Source organism: Eurytemora carolleeae, unplaced genomic scaffold (assembly GCF_000591075.1).
Source record: "Eurytemora carolleeae unplaced genomic scaffold, Eaff_2.0 scaffold348, whole genome shotgun sequence".
Taxonomy (NCBI): domain Eukaryota; kingdom Metazoa; phylum Arthropoda; class Copepoda; order Calanoida; family Temoridae; genus Eurytemora; species Eurytemora carolleeae.
In genome coordinates this window covers 266,109-286,984 of record NW_019396241.1, presented here as the reverse complement: position 1 = coordinate 286,984, position 20,876 = coordinate 266,109, and the positions used below count along the sequence as shown (strand labels likewise).

General features: G+C 32.1%; 1 protein-coding gene across 3 annotated transcripts; it reads right to left on the bottom strand.

The window, feature by feature from the left end:
• Nucleotides 1-16,040: 16,040 nt before the first annotated feature.
• Nucleotides 16,041-20,505, bottom strand: LOC111699124 (uncharacterized). 3 transcript variants are annotated; one of them, XM_023469700.1, is made up of 7 exons: nucleotides 19,855-20,500; nucleotides 18,025-18,069; nucleotides 17,902-17,963; nucleotides 17,296-17,369; nucleotides 16,891-16,984; nucleotides 16,507-16,615; nucleotides 16,041-16,326 (listed from the first exon to the last, which is right to left on the bottom strand). In XM_023469700.1, the coding sequence occupies exons 1-6, from the start codon at nucleotides 19,948-19,950 to the stop codon at nucleotides 16,519-16,521; spliced, it is 468 nt and encodes a 155-aa protein (XP_023325468.1). In that variant the 5' UTR covers nucleotides 19,951-20,500; the 3' UTR covers nucleotides 16,041-16,326; nucleotides 16,507-16,518. The 3 variants fall into 3 exon arrangements, with proteins under 3 accessions (XP_023325468.1, XP_023325472.1, XP_023325471.1); XM_023469704.1 differs by lacking the exon at nucleotides 16,041-16,326 and having other exon boundaries at nucleotides 16,518-16,615; nucleotides 16,891-16,939; nucleotides 19,855-20,505; XM_023469703.1 differs by lacking the exons at nucleotides 16,041-16,326; nucleotides 18,025-18,069 and having other exon boundaries at nucleotides 16,518-16,615; nucleotides 19,855-20,496.
• Nucleotides 20,506-20,876: the final 371 nt, after the last annotated feature.

Below are 20,876 nucleotides of genomic sequence, written 5' to 3'. Positions count from 1 at the left end.
CCCTCTATAAACTCTTTTATAAATATCCTAATAATATACTCTTACAGTTTCTTATTTCTCTCCAGCTTTGTTGATAATATTGCGGATGCAATGTTCCCTGAAGTTAAAACTTTTCTGTTGTGAATCTCAGGATCTAGAGTTGATCTAAATCTTACGCCGAGATGGGAACTTTTGAATGGGATATCCTTAATCCTGATCGGATAATTAATCTGGAGATTAAAATGAGTGGAGAACAAGCAATATTTAATCTGCAGATTAAGAAAAAGAGTGGATTAAGCCTTAATCCCGATATCCACCATTCTAAAGTTTTCAGCTCAGAGATCTGATTGCAGATGTACGGATTAATTTAATTTCTCTTCGATATCCCGTGGTGGTCATACTTTGCAGAGATTACCATTATTGAGGAATCAAGATTAACTTTAATTGACACTCAAGTTCCGAACTTTGTAAACAAATTTTTTATACTGTAAAAATTGACCAAAATAATGGTTTGGAAATTATCTACGTTTTATTTTTAATATTCTTATCAAACCACAAACTTAAATTTGTTATATTTTTATCACTATTACACCAATAATTCTTTCAATTTAATCTTAATAATAAAAACGCAGACTTGTAAGTTTTTTAAAATCAAAGATTGTACATATTGTACATATTGTACATATTGTACATATTGTACATATTGTACATATTTGTTTAAATAAAGTGTTTTAAATCATTTTGTTAATGACATTATTATTTATATAATCTTTCCCAATAACAAATTGATCATTAAGATTAAAAATACATCTTTGATTTACAATTTTTAGGCAAAAAAAGGGTTTAAAAAAAAGGTATCACCACCTTCTAGGTATTCTTAAAAATGTTTGTGGAGGATAAAATGAATATTTTCCATTAGATTTTTTTTCCAAAAGGCCTTAGCCTTTTGAAAATCTCTTTATCATAATGTGTGTTAGACTTTCAAAAAAAATATAGAGGGTAGATTTTTAACAGGCAGTTCTGCAAGAAAAAATTTCAGAAAAACACATTTAGAAAAAAGTTTTTTTTACCATGCGATTGTGAAGTGACTTTAATATTGTTAAAAAAATTCAACATAATCATTTTTCATCTGCTGAGACAATACAGTGGCAGTAAGTGAGAAAATTGGAGAGAGAAAGAACCGGTTTTAAGCGGTCAAAAATCAATTCTAAATGGAACATTCAATAGTTTATAACACAGTTAAGCTATGTCCGCATATGTTAATAGCGTAATTTAAGTATGTCGCATGATTTAAGCTAATCATGCTAAGTGTTCAATTGAAACGCAGTTTCAATGAATAGTGTCATTATGTCTAAGTTTACAAGATTAAATCATTAATAATGTACAAGGTACTGCAAGTTTACAGAATATCATGTTTCCACAATTTTTGATATTGGTTTTTAATAACGAATACATCGAAAGAATTCATCAAATGTCGTATTCTTCACTTTCTGATATGTAATGTTGCAGTATTTAGTTTTTTAATTAAATGATTATATGGAACTCTTTTAAACTGTTCCTGCATATTCATGGCTACTTATTTATTTTCGCAAATACTGAAATTTACGTAATATAGTATCAAACTCATTGAAAAATTGTCAAGACGACATTTGATAAATTCTTCCGATGTATTCGTTATTAAGGGTTATACTGTACAAGAATTCAACACTTTTCTAGAAAGAAATGCGATCATAACTTCCTCATTTATCCTCAAATTAAGGTATATGGGTTTCCATTGTGAATCGGATACACCACTCCATCAATCAATTAAGGGTTTCTTGAATTAACATCTACTGTTCCTTTTAACCCTTTATTAATTCCGGTTATTTACCCTGTTTATTAATTTCTCAGTTTTTTTTTGCAAAAATAGAATTATATTACAGCATAAATAATGGTTGAAGAGGCCTAGGTTTACTTTAAGTGAAAGCATAATTAGTCAAATAAATGTTGTGTAAAGTGTTTAACCTGTCCTACTTTATGTCTCATTTTGACAGACAAATTGTGCACACTGCAAAATTGATCTTAAATTGTTTAATTCGACAGAGTGGTTCAATAAAAAAGAGAATTATTTTGTCTATACTATAATCTACATTTTACTGCTCACGTACAAAAGGTAGAATTACACCTGGTAGAATTATACAAAAGGTAGAATGACAAAAGGTAAGAATATACAAAAGGTAAAACGGTCAAAAGGTAAAACGTTCTAAAGGTAGAATTTTCCAATTTTTGAGAATCAGGAAAAATTTTAAATTTTGCAGAAAATCCGCGAAATTTTTTGAAAGATTCTCAAAACTTTATTTGTCGTTAAAATTCAGAATGGAGCTGTTGGTCACCTACAAAACGTCGATAGTTAAAAAATGTTACAATAGATTTGGTTAAGGGTTGGAGATAAACTCTGGACCGAGTGCTGTGGCTAGGATGAGCTTGACCGAGTGCTGCGGCTAGGATGAGCTTGACCGAGTGCTGCGCCTAGGATGAGCTTGACCGAGTTCTACATGTTCTACATTTTGTATTTCAACCTTTAGTCATTCTACCTTTTGTACGTTTTATCTTTTAATCTTTCTACCTTTTGTACATGAGCCCATTATACACGGTTTTTTATCACGTTTATTTTATAGTTTACTGTCAATTGGGAAAATTTGCCGAATAGGAACATTTTTATATCGTAAGTTGCCCTATTGGGAAAAATTTCTTTCGAAAAGTAATGTCATTTAAACATCGTTTTGTAGTGTGATCTAACACGAAAATTCACTGTATAAGTCTTATCAGTGGTTTTAAGTAGAATAATTTACTGCCACATAACAGTGCAAAATATTCTCTTTTGGACAATTTGAATCCATATTTTTCCAATAAATTCGTATTTGAAGATAAAAATTATTGTTTGAAACATTTTTTTGGCAACCCATTATATAATGTATAAATGAAAGGAGACTAGACAAACTTGTTCAGTCTAGATTTCAATTTTAGAAAAGAACTTACCATGGATACTGTCAAGGTTTTCCTTACTATGTATCTATTAACAACTATGGTTCTTCATGCTGATGCTGGTTTAGGCGGGTTGGCATTGTATGGAATATGCCAGTCCGCTTGTAATGTTGCCTGGGTAGCCTGTGTAGCTGCTGCTGGGGGTACGGCAGGGGTCACTACTGGAGGCCTAGCTGTTCCTGCTGCTGTACTAGCCTGTAATGCAGGTCAAGGTCTGTGCATGGCAGGATGTGCGGCGATGGTTTTGAGTCCATTGTAAGCTGGTTAAGTTGGCTCTGTCCAAGAAGAACAACATTTTGTGCCATAATTTTTACTAAGTTTACCCTAATGTAGTTGAGTAAACTCAATATAAATGATGTATCTATCTATGCTAATTGTTTTGTTTGCAGAATAAACTTTAAATTGCTAAATTTATGCTAATTGATTAATCTATATGGTATATACTAGTATACCAGTGCATGGTTAGTTGGCCCGACACGTTATATGCAACACAAATATAGTGTAATCTAGCCTTTTGGACGAACTGTATAGATAGTAGTGAGGGGAAAATAAATACCCAGTTATTTCTGTGTTTGCATTATCATATGTTAATAATGCAATTTATTGTACCATACCAAGCCAACTTTCCTACACGGCATCAGACGCTAGGGATGGCGTGGGTTCATCAATCTGACATGGAGTTACGAGAGTACCAGGCTAGGCTTGGGCAGTGCAGTACGATCTCTGACCAAGTGAGGTGCAGTGGAGTACGATCTCTGACCAAGTGAGGTGCAGTGGAGTACGATCTCTGACCAAGTGAGGTGCAGTGGAGTACGATCTCTGACCAAGTGAGGTGCAGTGGAGTACGATCTCTGACCAAGTGAGGTGCAGTGGAGTAGTTTGTTTCCATAATGTTTTCTCTCTACACTGTGTTGTTGTCAACCGTTTGATCTATTTTTACTATTTGAATAAAGTGATTGTGTCAAGCTTAATTGTGTTATATTTTGAGCATCGTGAAGTAAATTTAATAATATGGATATTTATTGAAGTCATTTTTTCAAATCCTATCATAGGAGCTGATTGGTCCTATGTGAAGTATCTTCATTGAAAGAAGTCTTAGGGTCTTTATTTACAGGGATTCTTATTTCTTATGATCAACAGGCACAGGAACCCAGCTTTGCCTGGAAGTTATGTTTTTTCCCATAAAAGTAGACCTTTTTAACTTTAAACTTTTAAACCAAGCTAAGAACATTCCCGTGGTTCAACCGAGTTACCCAATTAACATTAAAATTAAATTAAAATGAAAATTAAAATCGATCAAGGGGTTTAGAAACCCAGCATTGCCTGAAAACTCAGTTTTTTTCCACAAAAGTCGACCTTCTCAACTTTAAACCTAAAATCTGCAAGCTAAGAACATTCCCGTGGTTCCTCAATCAAAATTTGAGAAAAATCTGTCAAGGGGTTCCTGAGTTATGATCAGACAAACAAACAAGCAAACAGATAAGCAGAGATTACAACTTAATATATATAGATATAGATTTTAGAATTTTCCTTCACATGGTATTTCCAAGCCCTGCACTGTCTGGCAAAAGAATGTTAAAGTTTTGCAAGAGCCATTATCTTGTTTTGTATGCAATTGGCACACTCCCATAAAAGATAAAAAATTCAATAATATTTTCAGGAAGAACTTTATTAGACTTTTTATATGGTTGGGAGAGGTATGGTACTGTTTACTTATATCTTATACTACAGGAGAAGACATCACATTTGTAGTTGAGAAGTTATAGCTATATCTATGTATATACTTTGCTTGTCTGGGTGTCTGTTTGTTTGTGTCCAATAAAGGTAAACTAATTTGCTTTAAACAAAATTCGGTTTTTGAAAATTTTGAAAATCCACGAAATTCTGTTTTTAAAATCCGTGAATTTTTTGTTGTGTTTTTGTTTTACAATGTAAAAAAAGAGATTATGTTCACAATTTAAAAAGAATATGGGCACGAAGCGCCCTAAAAGCCTAGTATTTATATACTTTGCGTGTCTGTTTGTTTGTCTGCTAGTTTTTATCCCATAAACGTCAAAATGACTATATCGATCCGGCCCAAATTTGTGTGGTACATCACATGACCCCAGGGAAGGTTTATGAATTAATGATCAAAAATTTCACAAATTGAGAAAATGTTCACTATTGAAAAAGCCTAGTAAGTTTAAATTAATCTAAAGTGAAAAGAAGGCTGAACAGAAAATCAAAATACTTAATAAACTTTCGGTTTATTTATTTTCTAAAAGTTAATTCTAAAATCTTTTGTAAAGAATAAATAAGACAAAGAATTATTAACAAAGGTTGACATCTTAATGATTAATAAAATTAAGATTGTTAACTAGGGGTAACTTTAAAAAAAAAAAAATGAAAATACACTTAACGGAACAAAGGTCCGTCCTTACCCTCTGAAACTAACTGCTACCTGAGTTTTATTTTAAAACTAACCGTCAACGAAACTGCATGAAAACTAACCGTTAACGAAACTGCATGAAAACTAACCGTTAACGAAACTGCATGAAAACTAACCGTTAACGAAACTGCATGAAAAAGTTGGAACGTACTCATTTCTACTCTTGATGCCCCTCCTATGTTCACACTAGAACGTTGTTTCATTAAATGAAAGCTGAGATATAGACAGCTTTCTGAAATGTACTTTAAAGGAATTGAGTCTTTGTAACAAAATCAAATATTTAAACCTCAATATCTTTAGTACCCGTTGTTGTAAACCTTTGATATTTCAAATTCTGATTATTTGATTTAACAGAATTCATAGTTTGAAATATCTAAGGTCTACAACATTTTGTTCCAAAGATATTGTGATTAGAAAATCAGGGTTTGTTGCAAAGACTCAATTCCTTTCCTGTACGTCTTCTGTAATGTTTTCTAGTGCTAAATCCGGTCAAGAAGTATAATGTCTGCAGGCTATAGGGTTTAAGAGATTGTCAAGAATTGTTTCGAAGACAGGCCGATTATTACCCTCATCAAGTAGATAGGAAGAGTCCTGGCCTAATTAAAACATGTTCAGTAGTTTACATATAAATAATTTATTTTTCAAAATCCAGATTCATTTTACAGAAACTTTTAATGTTTTTAGACTTTAAAAAGGTATTACGACAATATGAGAAGGTTCCAACATTTTAAAACTTAATTCTGTAGAAGTTTACCAAACATGCAAATCTGTTACCCTCGAAGAAAATATAAGGCAAAAATGATTTGGGTTTTTAAAACGATCATTTTTAAGTTCGTTTTGCCTAGGAAAACAAATTTGAATGTTTGATAATAGTAAACTTCTAAAGAAGACAATTTAAAATCGTTGAACCCGTAAATCATAAAAGTCGAAAAGTATTAAATGTTTCTGTAAAAAGAATCTAACGATTGCCCATCGCTATATTTAAACCTACAGGGTTAACCACAAAGAATAGGAGTTAAGAAAAGATTTAAAATCTACAATCTTGAAATCGCATCCTTGGGGGTAACTTGTAACTTAATTAGTCCCATGAAACAACACCCTGAACCTTTTGCAATTAATATCTTAATCCTAAACAATATGTAAAATTGTAATTAGAAATTATGTACTGCCAATGTGATGGAAATATATTTTTATAGAGTAATATATCTGAGTAAAAAAAAATTGTAAGTGCAGCTCTAAGGTATAAAAATATTTTTAAATACTTATTACAGTAATTTTCTATTTTGAGCACATAAAATACTCCCTTTTAATAATTATTTCTTTTAAAAAATTTGCGGGGGGTTACGCCCCCTGCACCCCCCTCTCGCTCACTAGGTTTCGCTCGGTACTATACCCTATATTATTCAGACTTTGAACCCCATGAACCAATGAACCAATGAACCAATTAAAACAGATGAATTCGCTTTTGTTTATTGCAGAGTACGATGAAAGCTAAAATTGTTATCATAGAGAAAGGGCTCCCTTGCAAAGCGACCTAAAAGTCTTTAATATAAAAAATATTGAAAATTCAACAGATCTACCTTTTATAACTCTATATTTTGTAAAGTAACTATTGTTTCCCAATTCCTTCTTTTCTTGAATTCCATCTCTTCCAATAATAGCAAATTTCATGTTTCATTAATCCCAGGTGTTCTTGGCATTGGTAAATCTTAAATTCTTTACAATAACATTGTCATTTTGTTTCTTTTCCTTTCTCGATACAATTCTCCTGATTTTTATTCTTAAATATTATTTCTGTTCTCAATATTATTCTGCTGAACATTATTTACTAAATTTTTTTTCACTTCTTAATTAGATTCAGTTTTCTTATTTTTATTCTGTTTTAACTATAATTTTTCTTGATTTTCCTCCCATATCTTTCTTACAATAATTTTTCTTAATTTTCCTCCCATATCTTTCTTACAATAATTTTTCTTAATTTTCCTCCCATATCTTTCTTACAATAATTTTTCTTAATTTTCCTCCCATATCTTTCTTACGATAATTTTTCTTAATTTTCCTCCCATATTTTTTTTACAATAATTTTTCTTATTTTTCCTTCCATATTTATTTTAAATCTTATTCTCCATTTTCTTATTTTTCCCTCCCATATCTTTTTTAATCTTATTTTCCATTTTCTTATTTTCTAAATCTTATTCTCATACTCATCTTCGAATTCCTAGAAGCATACATTTTTAACCATTCTTTTGTTTTGACAACCTTCAATCATGTTCGTAGGAAAAGAACTGAGTACAAGCCATACACTCGGATATTTGAATCTCTATATCTTTGCAAGCTGATGGTGTAAAACTTTGGTATTTTAAATTTTGACACTTTGACTCAACAGAAGTTATAAGAGGATTAGAAAATGAATTTGTGACAAGTGACTGTTCCATTCGCTTACCCACGTTAAATATTCTTTTCCAAGAATACATTACAAAAATTATCCGTACTTTTGGTGCAAACCTCTTATCATAAAATTTAAATTCTTAAATAAACATGTGAATATCTTTTTTGCACTAGATGACCGTAAACTTTGAAGTGATTTAGTAGATTTAAAAAAAAAACTAAAGAAGTCATCTTAAAGGGAGTGTTCGCGACAAATGAAAGGGGGTATAGGCTTAATGCGACAAAAAAGCGCTTTTGATCCCAACTAATCTTAATTCTATCTGTTGCGTCTATAAGGAGAAAATTGTTAAAAACTACTAATACCGAAGAACGTAGTGTCCATACAAATTCAGAAAGATGCAACATTCAACTCGGATCGTAAACAAATCAATTTAATTAATTCCAAACAAATCATTCAGATTTGTATTTTCATGATCTGAGAGTTACTTTTGAAAACATTTCTTTCTGTTTCGATGATTTTTGATAATGAAGACGACATTTTCATATTTTCCAGGAATGTTCGAAAATCCAGCGCTAGCGAAAATTATTTTTTTTAAAAATCTAAAATATTATGAAATATTAACTATATACAAATGCGTCGAAACATAATCGATGACTACTGTTTGTAATATCTGAATGATTTGTTTGGAATTAAATTGATTTGTTTACGATCCATAGTTGAATGTTGCATCTTTCCGAATTTGTATGGACGCTGCGTTCTTCGGTGTGAGTCGTTTTTAACAATTTTCTCCTTATAGCCGCAACAGATAGAAGTAAGATTAGTTGCGATCAAAATCGCTTTTCTATCGCATTCAGCCTATACCGGCCCTTGCATTTTTCGCGAACACTTCCTTTAAGACTAAGAGACTCCTGATTCCTCATAAAAACTTTACTGTTTTGAAACAATTTTCAAGACTGTACGTGTTATAAACACTTAAAAATACAAATAAAAATATTTTTTTAAACATTGTTGTTGGTTCTTGCACAACTTCCTTACAAATAGTAATATTCTATTATCGGAATAATTAAAATTTAAATCCCATTTAATATTTAAAAGTCTACAAAAATATTCTGACATATGATAGTATTCTATAAAGCCTGCAAAGGAACTGAATTCTAATATACTAATCCCAATATCGTCATAAACATTTTATCATTCAAACTTGGACTATTTGATCTAAGAAGGGTTAAAATTAAAAACAATTTAGACATTGTGGATCGAATTCAATTAATTGGAGATGTCGGTGAACTACCGCCGCGCCGGTTCAAATCCTAAATCACCGATTCAAATTCTCATGAATCTTAAATTTTTTATTTGTGATTCAAGATTTAAACCACCAAAACGCAGTAGGTAGTACCGTAGTAGCGACCTATAAGCTTAAATTTATTAAATTCGGTAAACGGTTGCACAGACAACGACGCTAAGATTTCCTCATGAAAGTTTATAACAATTTAGAACATTTAAACCATTTTAAATACATTTCTGTGGTTCTGCCAAGTTTTCAAAAAAAAAATTGATGCAAATCGGTCAAGGGGTTCATGATCTTAGCAATTCTCAACCAGATAAACCTTTACCTGAGATACATTGTTTAACATTTAATTAATTTTCTATATTAAAACATGTTTAATTCAGACTATTTAAGTTTTATTGTCTTCTCACATATCACTTTCATAGAGAACCCACAATTGAAATAAATAAATCTTTTTCTTGAAGAAAAATAAGCATATCTCATTCATCATTGATCAGAGAAAGGTCTAAACAGTACTGATGTTGTAAAACAATCAATAGATGGAACGTCTTCACTGCCTTTAAAACTATAAGAAAATAAATATAAGTTAATTTATATGGTATATATAAACTCACAGTGCATTAAACATTATATTTTGTGATCTGTCAACACAATGTTCTAAACTATAGAGATCACAGTGCATTAAACATTATATTTTGTGATCTGTTAACACAATGTTCTTAACTAGTGATCACAGTGCATTAAACATTATATTTTGTGATCTGTCAACACAATGTTCTAAACTATAGAGATCACAGTGCATTAAACATTATATTTTGTGATCTATCAACACAATGTTCTTAACTAGTGATCACAGTACATTAAACATTATATTTTGTGATCTGTCAACACAATGTTTAACTAGTGATCACAGTGCATTAAACATTATATTTTGTGATCTGTCAACATAATGTTCTTAACTCCCCCCACTCTCAAAAAATTAACCAATCATTTTAAGATGTACTCTTTAACTTTTGAAAACCCAGTTTTTATTTTAACTGGTGTTAATGGTGTCATATCAATTGAACTAAGCATTTATTGAACAAACGTAAGTTTTGGATTAATGTTTATTAAACCTAAACTAACGTTTAAAATGACAATAGTCCAAAAATATTTTTTTTAATAATGTTATATTAACATGATTAAATTTATAATTGTTTAAATGCTCTAAAAGCCGGCTTGTGAACAGCTTGAATTCAATCGTATATTAGTCCAATCGATACAGCATTGTATCTGTAATTGTTATCAAACGTAGCTTTTATACAGTAGAAATATCCAAAAAGAGGATTATAAGAAGAAAATCAAAAGTGTGTACATTGGATAATATATCTCATTCTAAAGTTTTCAGCTCAGCTCAGGCTCTGTTTTTCTTCCATTTCGAAATATTTTCGTAGTTCTACATTTAGTTTTACTTACAGAATAGACTGATTTTAATATTAGTTCATTTAGTTTTACTTACAGGATAGACTGATTTTATTATGAGTTCATTTAGTTTTACTGAAAGGATAGAATGATTTTATTATAAGTGCATTTAGTTTTACTTACAGGATAGACTGATTTTATTATGAGTTCATTTAATTTTACTTACAGGATAGAATGATTTTATTATAAGTTCATTTAGTTTCACTTACAGGATAGACTGATTTTATTATGAGTTCATTTAGTTTTACTTACAGGATAGACTGATTTTTATTATAAGTTCATTTAGTTTTACTTACAGGATAGACTGATTTTATTATAAGTTCATTTAGTTTTACTTACAGGAAAGACTGATTTTATTATGAGTATTTTCTGTTATAACAATCTAAGGAAACATGGCACTTTTTCTTTTTTTTCTCAACTTTTTTCTTTTTAGTTATTTATTAACCTTTTTTGAAATGGAAGGTAAACTTGAGAAAGTTATTTAATATTGAGGAAAATTTCTAGTTTATGGATTTGATTTGATTATGAAAATAAATTTTTGGCCCTTTATTAAACTTTAATTTGATTGTCAAACGTGAAAATTATAATAACAAAGTATGGTTTAAAAGTTCTAATTAACCTGAGCGACATTACTTTTCTATTAAGTTAATTATTGTATTTAAATCTAAAAGTTAATACTTCAAAATTTTACAAAATTTTGTCGTAATTACGTGAAATTTAAATTTTTCTAATAGACACGTTAATTGCAAAATTTCCCAAAATTGCAGCGTAAATTTTTTAATTGAAGTTTCACTAATTTTGCGAAATTTCGCAAAACTACACCATAATTTCACAAAATTGAAGTTTGGCTGTTTAGGCGTAATTTATGCAAAATTTCGCGAAATTACTATAAAGGAATAAGCAAAATTACGTCAGAATTTCACGAAATTGAAGTTTCTCTAATTTTCACGTAATTATTGTATAATTTCGCAAAATTACCAAGCTGTAACTTTGCGAAATTTAAACTTCGCTTATTACGCATAAATGTAATTCTGTGAAATTACGTGAAATGAAAATAATTTAAACGATACTTGTAAACCCTGCACGATACTTGTAAACCCTACACAATAGTTGGAAACCCTACTTTGGTTTCCATGTTTTCTGGTTTCAGGATAAACTATATAATGGGAAGATAAATGGCAAGGTTTTTCTTCTCTCAACATCGGTTTCTGAACAAGAGCTAACTATAGTGCAGGACAGTTTTAATACAACCCAGTAAATAGCAAAGAAACAAAAGAAGGAACCAAGTTGAGGAGGAAGGGAGAGCCCCACGAAATGACCATGCTCTGCATTTTGGTCTTCAATAAAAAATATGGCCTTACATCTACAAAATAAAATTATATATCTCTACATGATAAGATAGTTTTCAGTGAGACATAAACAATTTGGTCTGAAAGGTCTATTTAAATTGAGATTTTAATACATTCCTTAAATTAATAGTTACTGCCGTTTTATATATTTATATATCAAGATAAAGAACTACTATATTATTTTACAGCTAGGTGTATCTTCTTCAACTTCACAAAACAAAAAAGTTTTTGTGAAATATTTGAATTTGTGTTTATATTGTATGCTTTGTGTAAACTTTTCACAAGAAAAAAGTTTTAGATTAATTGAATGAATTAATATTTTAACTTTGGTGGATTAAACGATTCTATAAAATATTGTGGATTTATACTTTGAAGAGATATTGTTACAATTAAGAGTTGAAGCCTTGAACTGAAATGAATGAGTCCACAAAGCGTAAGAAGAAATGTATTTACAGCATAAAAAAAAACAGATACTATTTAATACTTCACTTATTAGAATTAAGTCGGAACTATTCACACCTTTCTTCCTCCTTTCTTCAGCCTCACATGACAGATCAACTTTCCCAGAGGCGCAACTAGGACTTTTGCTAGGGGGGGGGAATATATTATTTTGTAAGGGTCTGGGGGGGTTAAGGGGTGGTTCCCCCCCCTTTTCGAAAATTTTTCAAAAACAAAAGTGCTTTTTTAAGGGTTTGAAGTCGAAAAAAGGAAATTTTAAGTTGTTGCATGCAGATTTGGCGGTCTTCAATTCAAATCGATTTTTTGTTCTTGTGATTTTACAAAATTTACACTTCCAACAGATGTAAAATGAATAATATGAGTCAATTCATTTGAGTTTTTGCCACAAACTTAAATATTCTAATCCCTAAATCTTTGCACCGAGTGGTGTAAACATTTGATATTTCAAACTTGGAATATTTTACCAAAAGAATTCAAAGTTTGACTTCAGAACTTTTTTTACATTAAATGTTTACAATGAGAATTGAGAAAGATAAAAATATTTTTTTTAAAACTAACTATAGTATAATATAATTTCTACAAAAACTCTATTGGTTTTCGTATTCCTGTGATAGTGATTTTCGCCATTCTTTCTTTCTTTTCATTGTGCAGGGGGGGGGGCGCCCCCCTCTCAGGTGCTAGGGGAGGGCGCGCGCCCGGCCGCCCCCCCCCTAGTTGCGCCTCTGAACTTCCCTCCTCTGATTCTTCGTTGATACTACTGCCTCATTTGGCTTCAGCCTGACAAATCCTATTCTTGCCATCTCTTGGAGCCAGATCATTGGCCTGGGTTTAAAATAAAACATAAGGTCAACGTTGGCTTGGGTATTCCACAAGTTCATAACATGATTTCTGGAGGAGCTTTGTTTCATATCCAACGGACAAAATATCTTGAATACAACTATACACGAGGCCCTATACTGCGATCATAGACTACAGACATATTTACAATTAAGCTCTTTCAGTCTTAGAATATATTTCGATTTTTGGTTTGTTGAGCCAGAAAAGACAAAGATAAAATCACCACAGGAAGCTGGGATCAAAATGTTGAGGCTTGGAGATGTAGCAAGATGCAAGGCCTTGAGGTGATTCTGCGTATCAGGAGGCTTTAAGGGTCATTTTGTAGAAAATATCACAAATTCTACCATTAGATCTATGTTCTCTCTTATCTCTGTGTTATATAAAGGTATTTACAATACAAAAGTTAACAAAATAATGTCTCTAATAGAAAGATCAAAGGTTTAGTATGAGTTTTTTCATAATATCAAATATTTTAAAATTTAATAAAAGTGTGCAAATAAACCACATCAACGCAAATATATCCTGTTTACTCATTTTGTCATCAGCAGTACACAACATTCTTAAATAAATGTTATACATAGTACAGATTACAGAACCATCTTCGATTGCACATGCAGTACGTTCTAAACACTGTACAGGGTCAGATTGTCATTTTAACACAAGCAGACATACAAACTCCCTGGGTCGTAGAGCAGCCTAGGAAACCTGTTCCTCCTAAAGTAGGGTTTGGCATTCATTTATAAAGGGATTGTAGGCGTAATTCCATAAGACCCTTCATGTGTTCAGTACCCCCTAAACCTGATTTACTGATCAAGAATGTGTTCCTTGTTTATCTACAGAAACACTTGTAATTGTTAAACACGGTGTTCTGTTTCATATATAAGAATTATTAATATTCACTTTCTTATATAAAATAAATATTTACATTCAAATTTTTGAACACCATTTTAGAGAAAACACACAAAGTTTTCCACCCTCGATGTTAAGTCAATTATGATTTTTGGCTTTTTGGTCACTATGGAAAAAACAATAGCAATATATTCTTATTCCACTCCTTGGGCCCTTTGCCCTCAAAACTGATGCGTTGTCCCTGAATTCTTTGTTTTGATCTCCTCCCACTGCAGTACATGCATATTTGATGCATCAGATATGGCGGTTCCCGGTCACTATATTTCTTGGTTTAGCGCAAAGTTATAATGAAAGGGAAGTTATTTCAGGGGTGTACGCATCTTTTGTACTGCAGTGTACTGTCTCTGGGCAGTAATGTAAACACAAGACGGACGTTGAAGCCTGACATGGAATCCTCTTTCACATAAAAAATCAATGAAATATTCTGTTCATAGGAAACTATTATGTGAATTATCAAAATGATCAAAATCAAATGATTTAACCTCCTCGGATACTGAACGAACACTGATGCATCTATTCTTGTTTACAAATTCCGGCCAAAGAGAACTGGTTTCAATATTTATGAAGAGTATGCGCAACTGCAATAAACTTTCCTTGCATTATAACCTTGGTTTAGCGTAACTTAAAGTGACCTTTCATTAAAAAAGGGGCATTCCCTGATTCACAGCGGTACCCTTTAAACCTTTGACTGATCAAGGATGACCGACTTTTCCAATTATTTATTTACAGAAACACATGAATTTTTTTCAATCTGTTTTACATTTGTGGAATATTGATATTTACTTTTTAGAAGTGACAGAATATAAATAAATATTCACATTCTAACTTTTGAAACTTATGTGGGCAAAGACCATTCTTAATTTCCAGGAATAAATATGACGTCATCCATGTTGAGTTCACACTGTACGCTAGCATACACTCAAATTTTATGGCTTTTTACTTAGCATTTCAGAGATATATACACTGTGATCTCTTTTCTCAATAATCAGACAAAGTAATTTTTATCTAGATTATGATTGTTGGTGAATGCAGCTTGATGCCTACTCCTGAGAGCAAACAAAATAAAGTTATCTGCAGCTGTTTATCTTGTAGAAATATATTACACAGACACACATCATCATATACACTTTGCCAGAATAACAAAGTAGGCTTCCTATTACCATTTACATACAATTTTATCTAGCATCGACGTAATTTTATTACATCTCTTAAAATTAGATATTACAATGCTAAATAATTCAGTGAGAGCCAGAAAACTTTGGAATAGGAAGACGACATTAATGCAATTAGTGCATGAATGTTGTTGTATAGAAAATTGTTTCACTAAACTAGCTTAAAAACTGTATCGAATGATATGAGTTTGTGTACCTGCACACTAAAATCATAACTAAACACTATAAGTCGTCTTCCTATTCCACAGCTTTCTTGTTCTCACTGTAACAAAGGTATTACTCAGTTCTCTTGTTGATTTGGACACCCTGTAGCTTTATTGATCTGAAGACTGATATTATCTTATAATGGCTTTGTTAATTATTTTGCATATCGGTATATATATATATATATATATATATATATCGGTATATTGCAAGTTTTATAATCCATCTGTTTGAAGGGTAACACTTGTATCATACTAAAACTAAATAATTTCACTTATATAGATTAACATTTTTTAACTCGTTTCTTATAAATATTTTCTAGAGTTTAAACAATGTAAACCAGGGCCCAGCAAGTATATGCAGATGATTCCAACAATGCAGAATACAATTATTGTTTTGCGCAAATTAGTATTAGGTGTGCAGTTTGTCCATGAAATGAAAGTTTACTATAATAGTTTGCACAACCTGATACTTTGCAAAGAATTGCGCGAAAATTTATCTCCGATTGAAACCTTAATTAGTAGGCAGATAGATAGATAGATAGATATATATATATATATTTCGGCTAACATTATAATAAATACATTTTACATTTTATAACTTTTTACTAAACAATTATTAGCCAGGGCTACAGACTAACCATTTCTGGTTGTTTTGATTGACTGGCTAAACAATAGTAAATTTTTAAACTTTTATTATATTAAATAGGTAAAATTAAAATTCTTTAAATACATTCAATCTATTCTAGAAATGCATTCGGCAATCTATTTTAGAAATGTATTCGGCAATCTATTCTAGAAATGTATTCGGCAATCTATTCTAGAAATGTCTAGAAATGTATTCGGCAATCTATTCTAGAAATGCATTTGGCAATCTATTTTAGAAATGTATTCGGCAATCTATTCAAGAAATGTATTCGGCAATCTAGAAATGTATTCGGCAATCTATTCTAGAAATGCATTTGGCAATCTATTTTAGAAATGTATTCGGCAATCTATTCTAGAAATGTATTCGGCAATCTATTCATGAAATGTATATTCGTCAAATAGACAAAGAATATAATCTAGAATATTTTCCCCAGTCTGCAGATGATTACAGCTGGAGCACTCTCTTCTTCTGTAGGGATGGGCATCTTTTTTATAAACTATAGTTTTTAATTAAAAATTTCAACTTTCAATTTAATTTCAATCCAAAATGTCCAATTTTCCATCAAAATTTCTGCCGGAAGCCGGAAATTCCGTAAAATTTTCCACCGGAAAAGAGTTTCTACAAATAATTTAATTTTATTAAAACATCAATTTTTTGCAGACGTACAAATGAGGTCTTAAAATTTGTGGCTCGGTCAGATGAAGAATTATATACATATATAGATGCCCATTGCCCATCCTTACCGATCTTGACCAGCATAGTAGAGTCCTGCTGTACATACTACCCCTATAGCTAGAAATATAGTGTGTCTCACAGCAAGCAGTATCAGTATCATCCCTATAAATTGGGCTAGGAACATTCAAACTTTTTGTAACCGTATTGTTAACTGTTAGTTCCAACTGTTACAAAAAATTCAGGTAGCTGTTAGTTTTTAAGGTAAGAACCGAACATTGGTTTCGTTAACAATATTTTTTAAGTTACCGTTTGTTAACAATCTCAATTTTATTAACAGCATTAGCCATTTAAAAATCGGCTAATCTGTTTCTTTAATGATTTAAAAATTAACGGTTTTTGCAGTTTCGTTAACTGACTTTTTCGTTAATTTTTGAAACCCTCCGTTTCATGAATGGAACTTTGCCCAGTCCTACCTGTAAATCCACCAGCAGTAAAGTACTCAACTAGGTCAGTCCAAGCAGTATCTTTTCCAGAACACAAACTATCCCTGTAAAAATTGGCTAAATATTCAGAGATTTCAACAAAAATTATTAAAGTCAAGTCAAAGTGAAAAAAAAATCCCCCCCCCCAAAAAAAATGGCACTAGACATAAACCCTTTGGTTTTGGGTGCCTAGGACTTTTTTAAGTAGAATGAAGACTGCAAACAAAGACTCAAGAATGATGAAAGATCACAGGAATCAAAGTCCTGAAGAGAAAATGCCTCCGGGGAAAAAATACCAGGACTCGAAAATTTAAAATAGTAAAAAATTACTAAGACTTGATTTCCTTAATTCCAAATGTAACTAAGTGGGGATGCAGGATTTCAGCCAGGGAGAGGCAAGATTTTTTAAGTACAAAAAAATCTGAAAATAGGAATAAAAAATTCTTAAAATAGAACGCTGACCCCGTGGTATCCCCCCATTCAGAGGTTTGTACTAAACATCAATGGTGTCCGCCCTTGAGAGTAAGACGACATTAAAGAAAGTTACAGTCGTCTTTCTATAAGATAGTTCTTTCGGGTAAAACTTCCATTTCCTACCAGTATTTAAGCCTACAGTTCAGTAGAGCTGTACAAGCAACAAAGGCATAAGCAAATCCAGCCTGAAATTATATATAATAAGAATATAAACAAAGAGATTAGATTAATATATATTGAAATTACCTCGAAAAAAGTGTAAAACTGCCATTTTTTTCTACTGTTTCCATACTGCAGAGCCCGAAATTTAAAATAGTATCGTTGAACGAAACTCCCGAGTTTCATTTTTGAGGCCTTAAAATTTGGGTAGATTTTGATTTAAGAGATTCGAAAAAGAATATGAGAATATGAAGAAACCAAATAATGATATTTCATAATAAAAATATTGATATACACAAAACTGACTAACCCCATTCGTGAAACCCGGGTTCCAAAACTGGTTTCCAAAACAATACCAGGGGGCGGAAACGTCATGCGTTTGTGTCTGTACCAAAAGAGTGTGCGTGTGTAATAAGGAACCTATACGTTGTTAGGTTGGTACATATAGTACAGAAGAATCTCGGTAAATGTACAGTCTATAGGAGAGTACAATTGTTTATTGTTAATTGCTTACTTAAAAATAAGTTTAATATGCATGTAATATATTATTTATATATTTAGGTCAACACTATAAGACAATTGTTCATGCAAAGAATATAATTTGATTAAAGTTTACGATAAACTACTCGTTATTCAAGCATAATTATAATTGACGACGTTATTCTGCACCTTCCTTGACTATAGTCATGTGTGTGTGTCTGTCTGTACTAAAAGATTGTGCGTGTGATAAGGAACCCGTCTGCAAAACAGTGCGACTAGCTTTCTCATGGCAGACCAGCACCATTTCCTTTCCCTTTATACTTGTTCCCTGAGCGATACCCTGTCTTAAGTTTTGAGCTCAGAGCCCAAAACTTAAGAAAGGGTATCGTTATGAAACCCAGTTTTGGAACCTGGGTTTCACGGATGGGTTTAGGCAGTTTTGCGGATATCAATAATTTCGTTATGAAATATTATTTCTTATAATATCCATGGCTTGTTCTTGTATATAAACAAATTTTCTTCCAGTAGCTTTAAAATGAACGACACTAGTAAATTAAACATGCGCTTGAAGCGCCAAAAATTCGGGTTTTCTAGTGTCTTTTCATGTATTTCTCAGTGTCTGTTAGTCACTGGCTTAGTCTTATTCACTATGCATATAAAGTCCCCTATTAGTCTACAGCAATTTCTTAGTGTCTGTTAGTCACTGGCTTAGTCATATTCACTATGCATAGTCTCCTATTACAGTCTACAGCAATTTTTGTGTAATTCATCCACTAGTCATATTAGTCCACTTTAACACAGGTTTTTTATAGAGAGGATTAATTAAGAATGACTTGACTTTCCTTAAGTCGAAAACGAGAAAGTAGTTAAAAATTCTATCAGAAATTTTGGTATTTTTAATATGGTCCACAATCGTGATCATGCTGGGCCAAGTGAGGGGGGGGGGGGGGAAATTTGCGGAGGGGGGCTGGGGCGAAGTTCGGTTCGCCCCCCCCCCCCCCTAGTTGCGCTACTGTATACAATACACCCCTGAATAAAACAACAATTAGTAAAAGTTAAGCCTCTGATCTCATAGTATATCTTAGTATACTTAGTCACTACTGTTAAATTGTGTCCATTCGCACACACCCATTGAGATGGGGTGCGTTCGGTTTTTTTCATTTCGTTCATTCATTGTTCATGAACGGCGCATTTCGTTTTTTTAATCGTTCAAAAAATAATTGATTTTGTTCGTTCTCAAAATAAGCGTTATTTTTCCATCTATTTTGTTCGTTTTTTCACTGAACAATCGTTCAGAAAAAAATTTTTATTCTGAAAAATCGTTCGTTCGAAAAAAATTTCGTTCGTTCTGTAAATTTTCGTTCATTAAAAAAAACTATGCCCATCTCTAGGACTAGAGAGAGGTGTNCCCCCCCCCATTAGTGTTAATCTCCTTACCTGAGATATTATAAGGACTAAAAGTCCAACTAGTCCAGCATCTGACACTATGGCTGAACAACCCAGCAGTAATAAAAGTACAAATTCAGAATACATAATATAGTTAATCTGAAACTATTGCACTGAGATATAAACAACTCTGAAAGTTAATGAAACCCTTTCTGCAGCCCTAGGCAAATACATTTAAGCAAGGCAAAACCCTCTTGTTTTTTGCTGAACCTTATTCCGTTTGGGGGACGAAAGGGTTCTCCCCCCCCCCCTATGATTTTGGCAATAGAGTTGAGATAGGGAAGTGAGATACATATGTTCCTGTTCATAGACCAACTTTTAAGGCCTGCTCGTTAAAAAAAAGATTAGAACTTTAATGGTTATAGTGAAAGGATGGAATTTTAGAAAGTTCAAAAATATACATCAAAAGAAGTTCGAAAAAAATAATTTTTTTTAATGTTAACATGTGCAAGGGCGTATAAAGAAATAAATCTAGGGGCGTGGAAGGAAATATCCGCGAAACGAAATTTTTTTTGCCCCCCCCCCCCCTCTCTAAGAGCTTCTAGGGGAGGGCAAAATTTGAACCGATAGATCAAAACATTTGGCTTCTTGGATACTTTAAAGGTACACATACAGTCCAATTACCGTGCAAGTACTACTTTATCTCTCCTTCAAACATAGCTAGCAGAAATTTTTTTTTAATACTCTTCACTCTTCAGTTTCAGATTTGAAAAGTTTGATGGCTTTGAGTTCAATGGGGGGGGGGGACTACGCCCCACCCACTTTACAGGTATAGGTGGGAGACTACCCCCTTACCGTTCTAATGCAAGACGTTTTTGTAGTGAATTAGAAAAAACCTTTGGAAGGGGTGGAAAACACTCCCCCCCCCCCTCCCTCCCAATCGTGATAGGGTCAAGTTTAAAAGAAGTAATTGGCAAAATATAGCTCGATGTAGATGAAAGCATTCACATCTTGGTTTGCAGCGTATAAAAGCTGCAAGGATGCTGGTAAACATTGCAAAGGAAAATCTATAA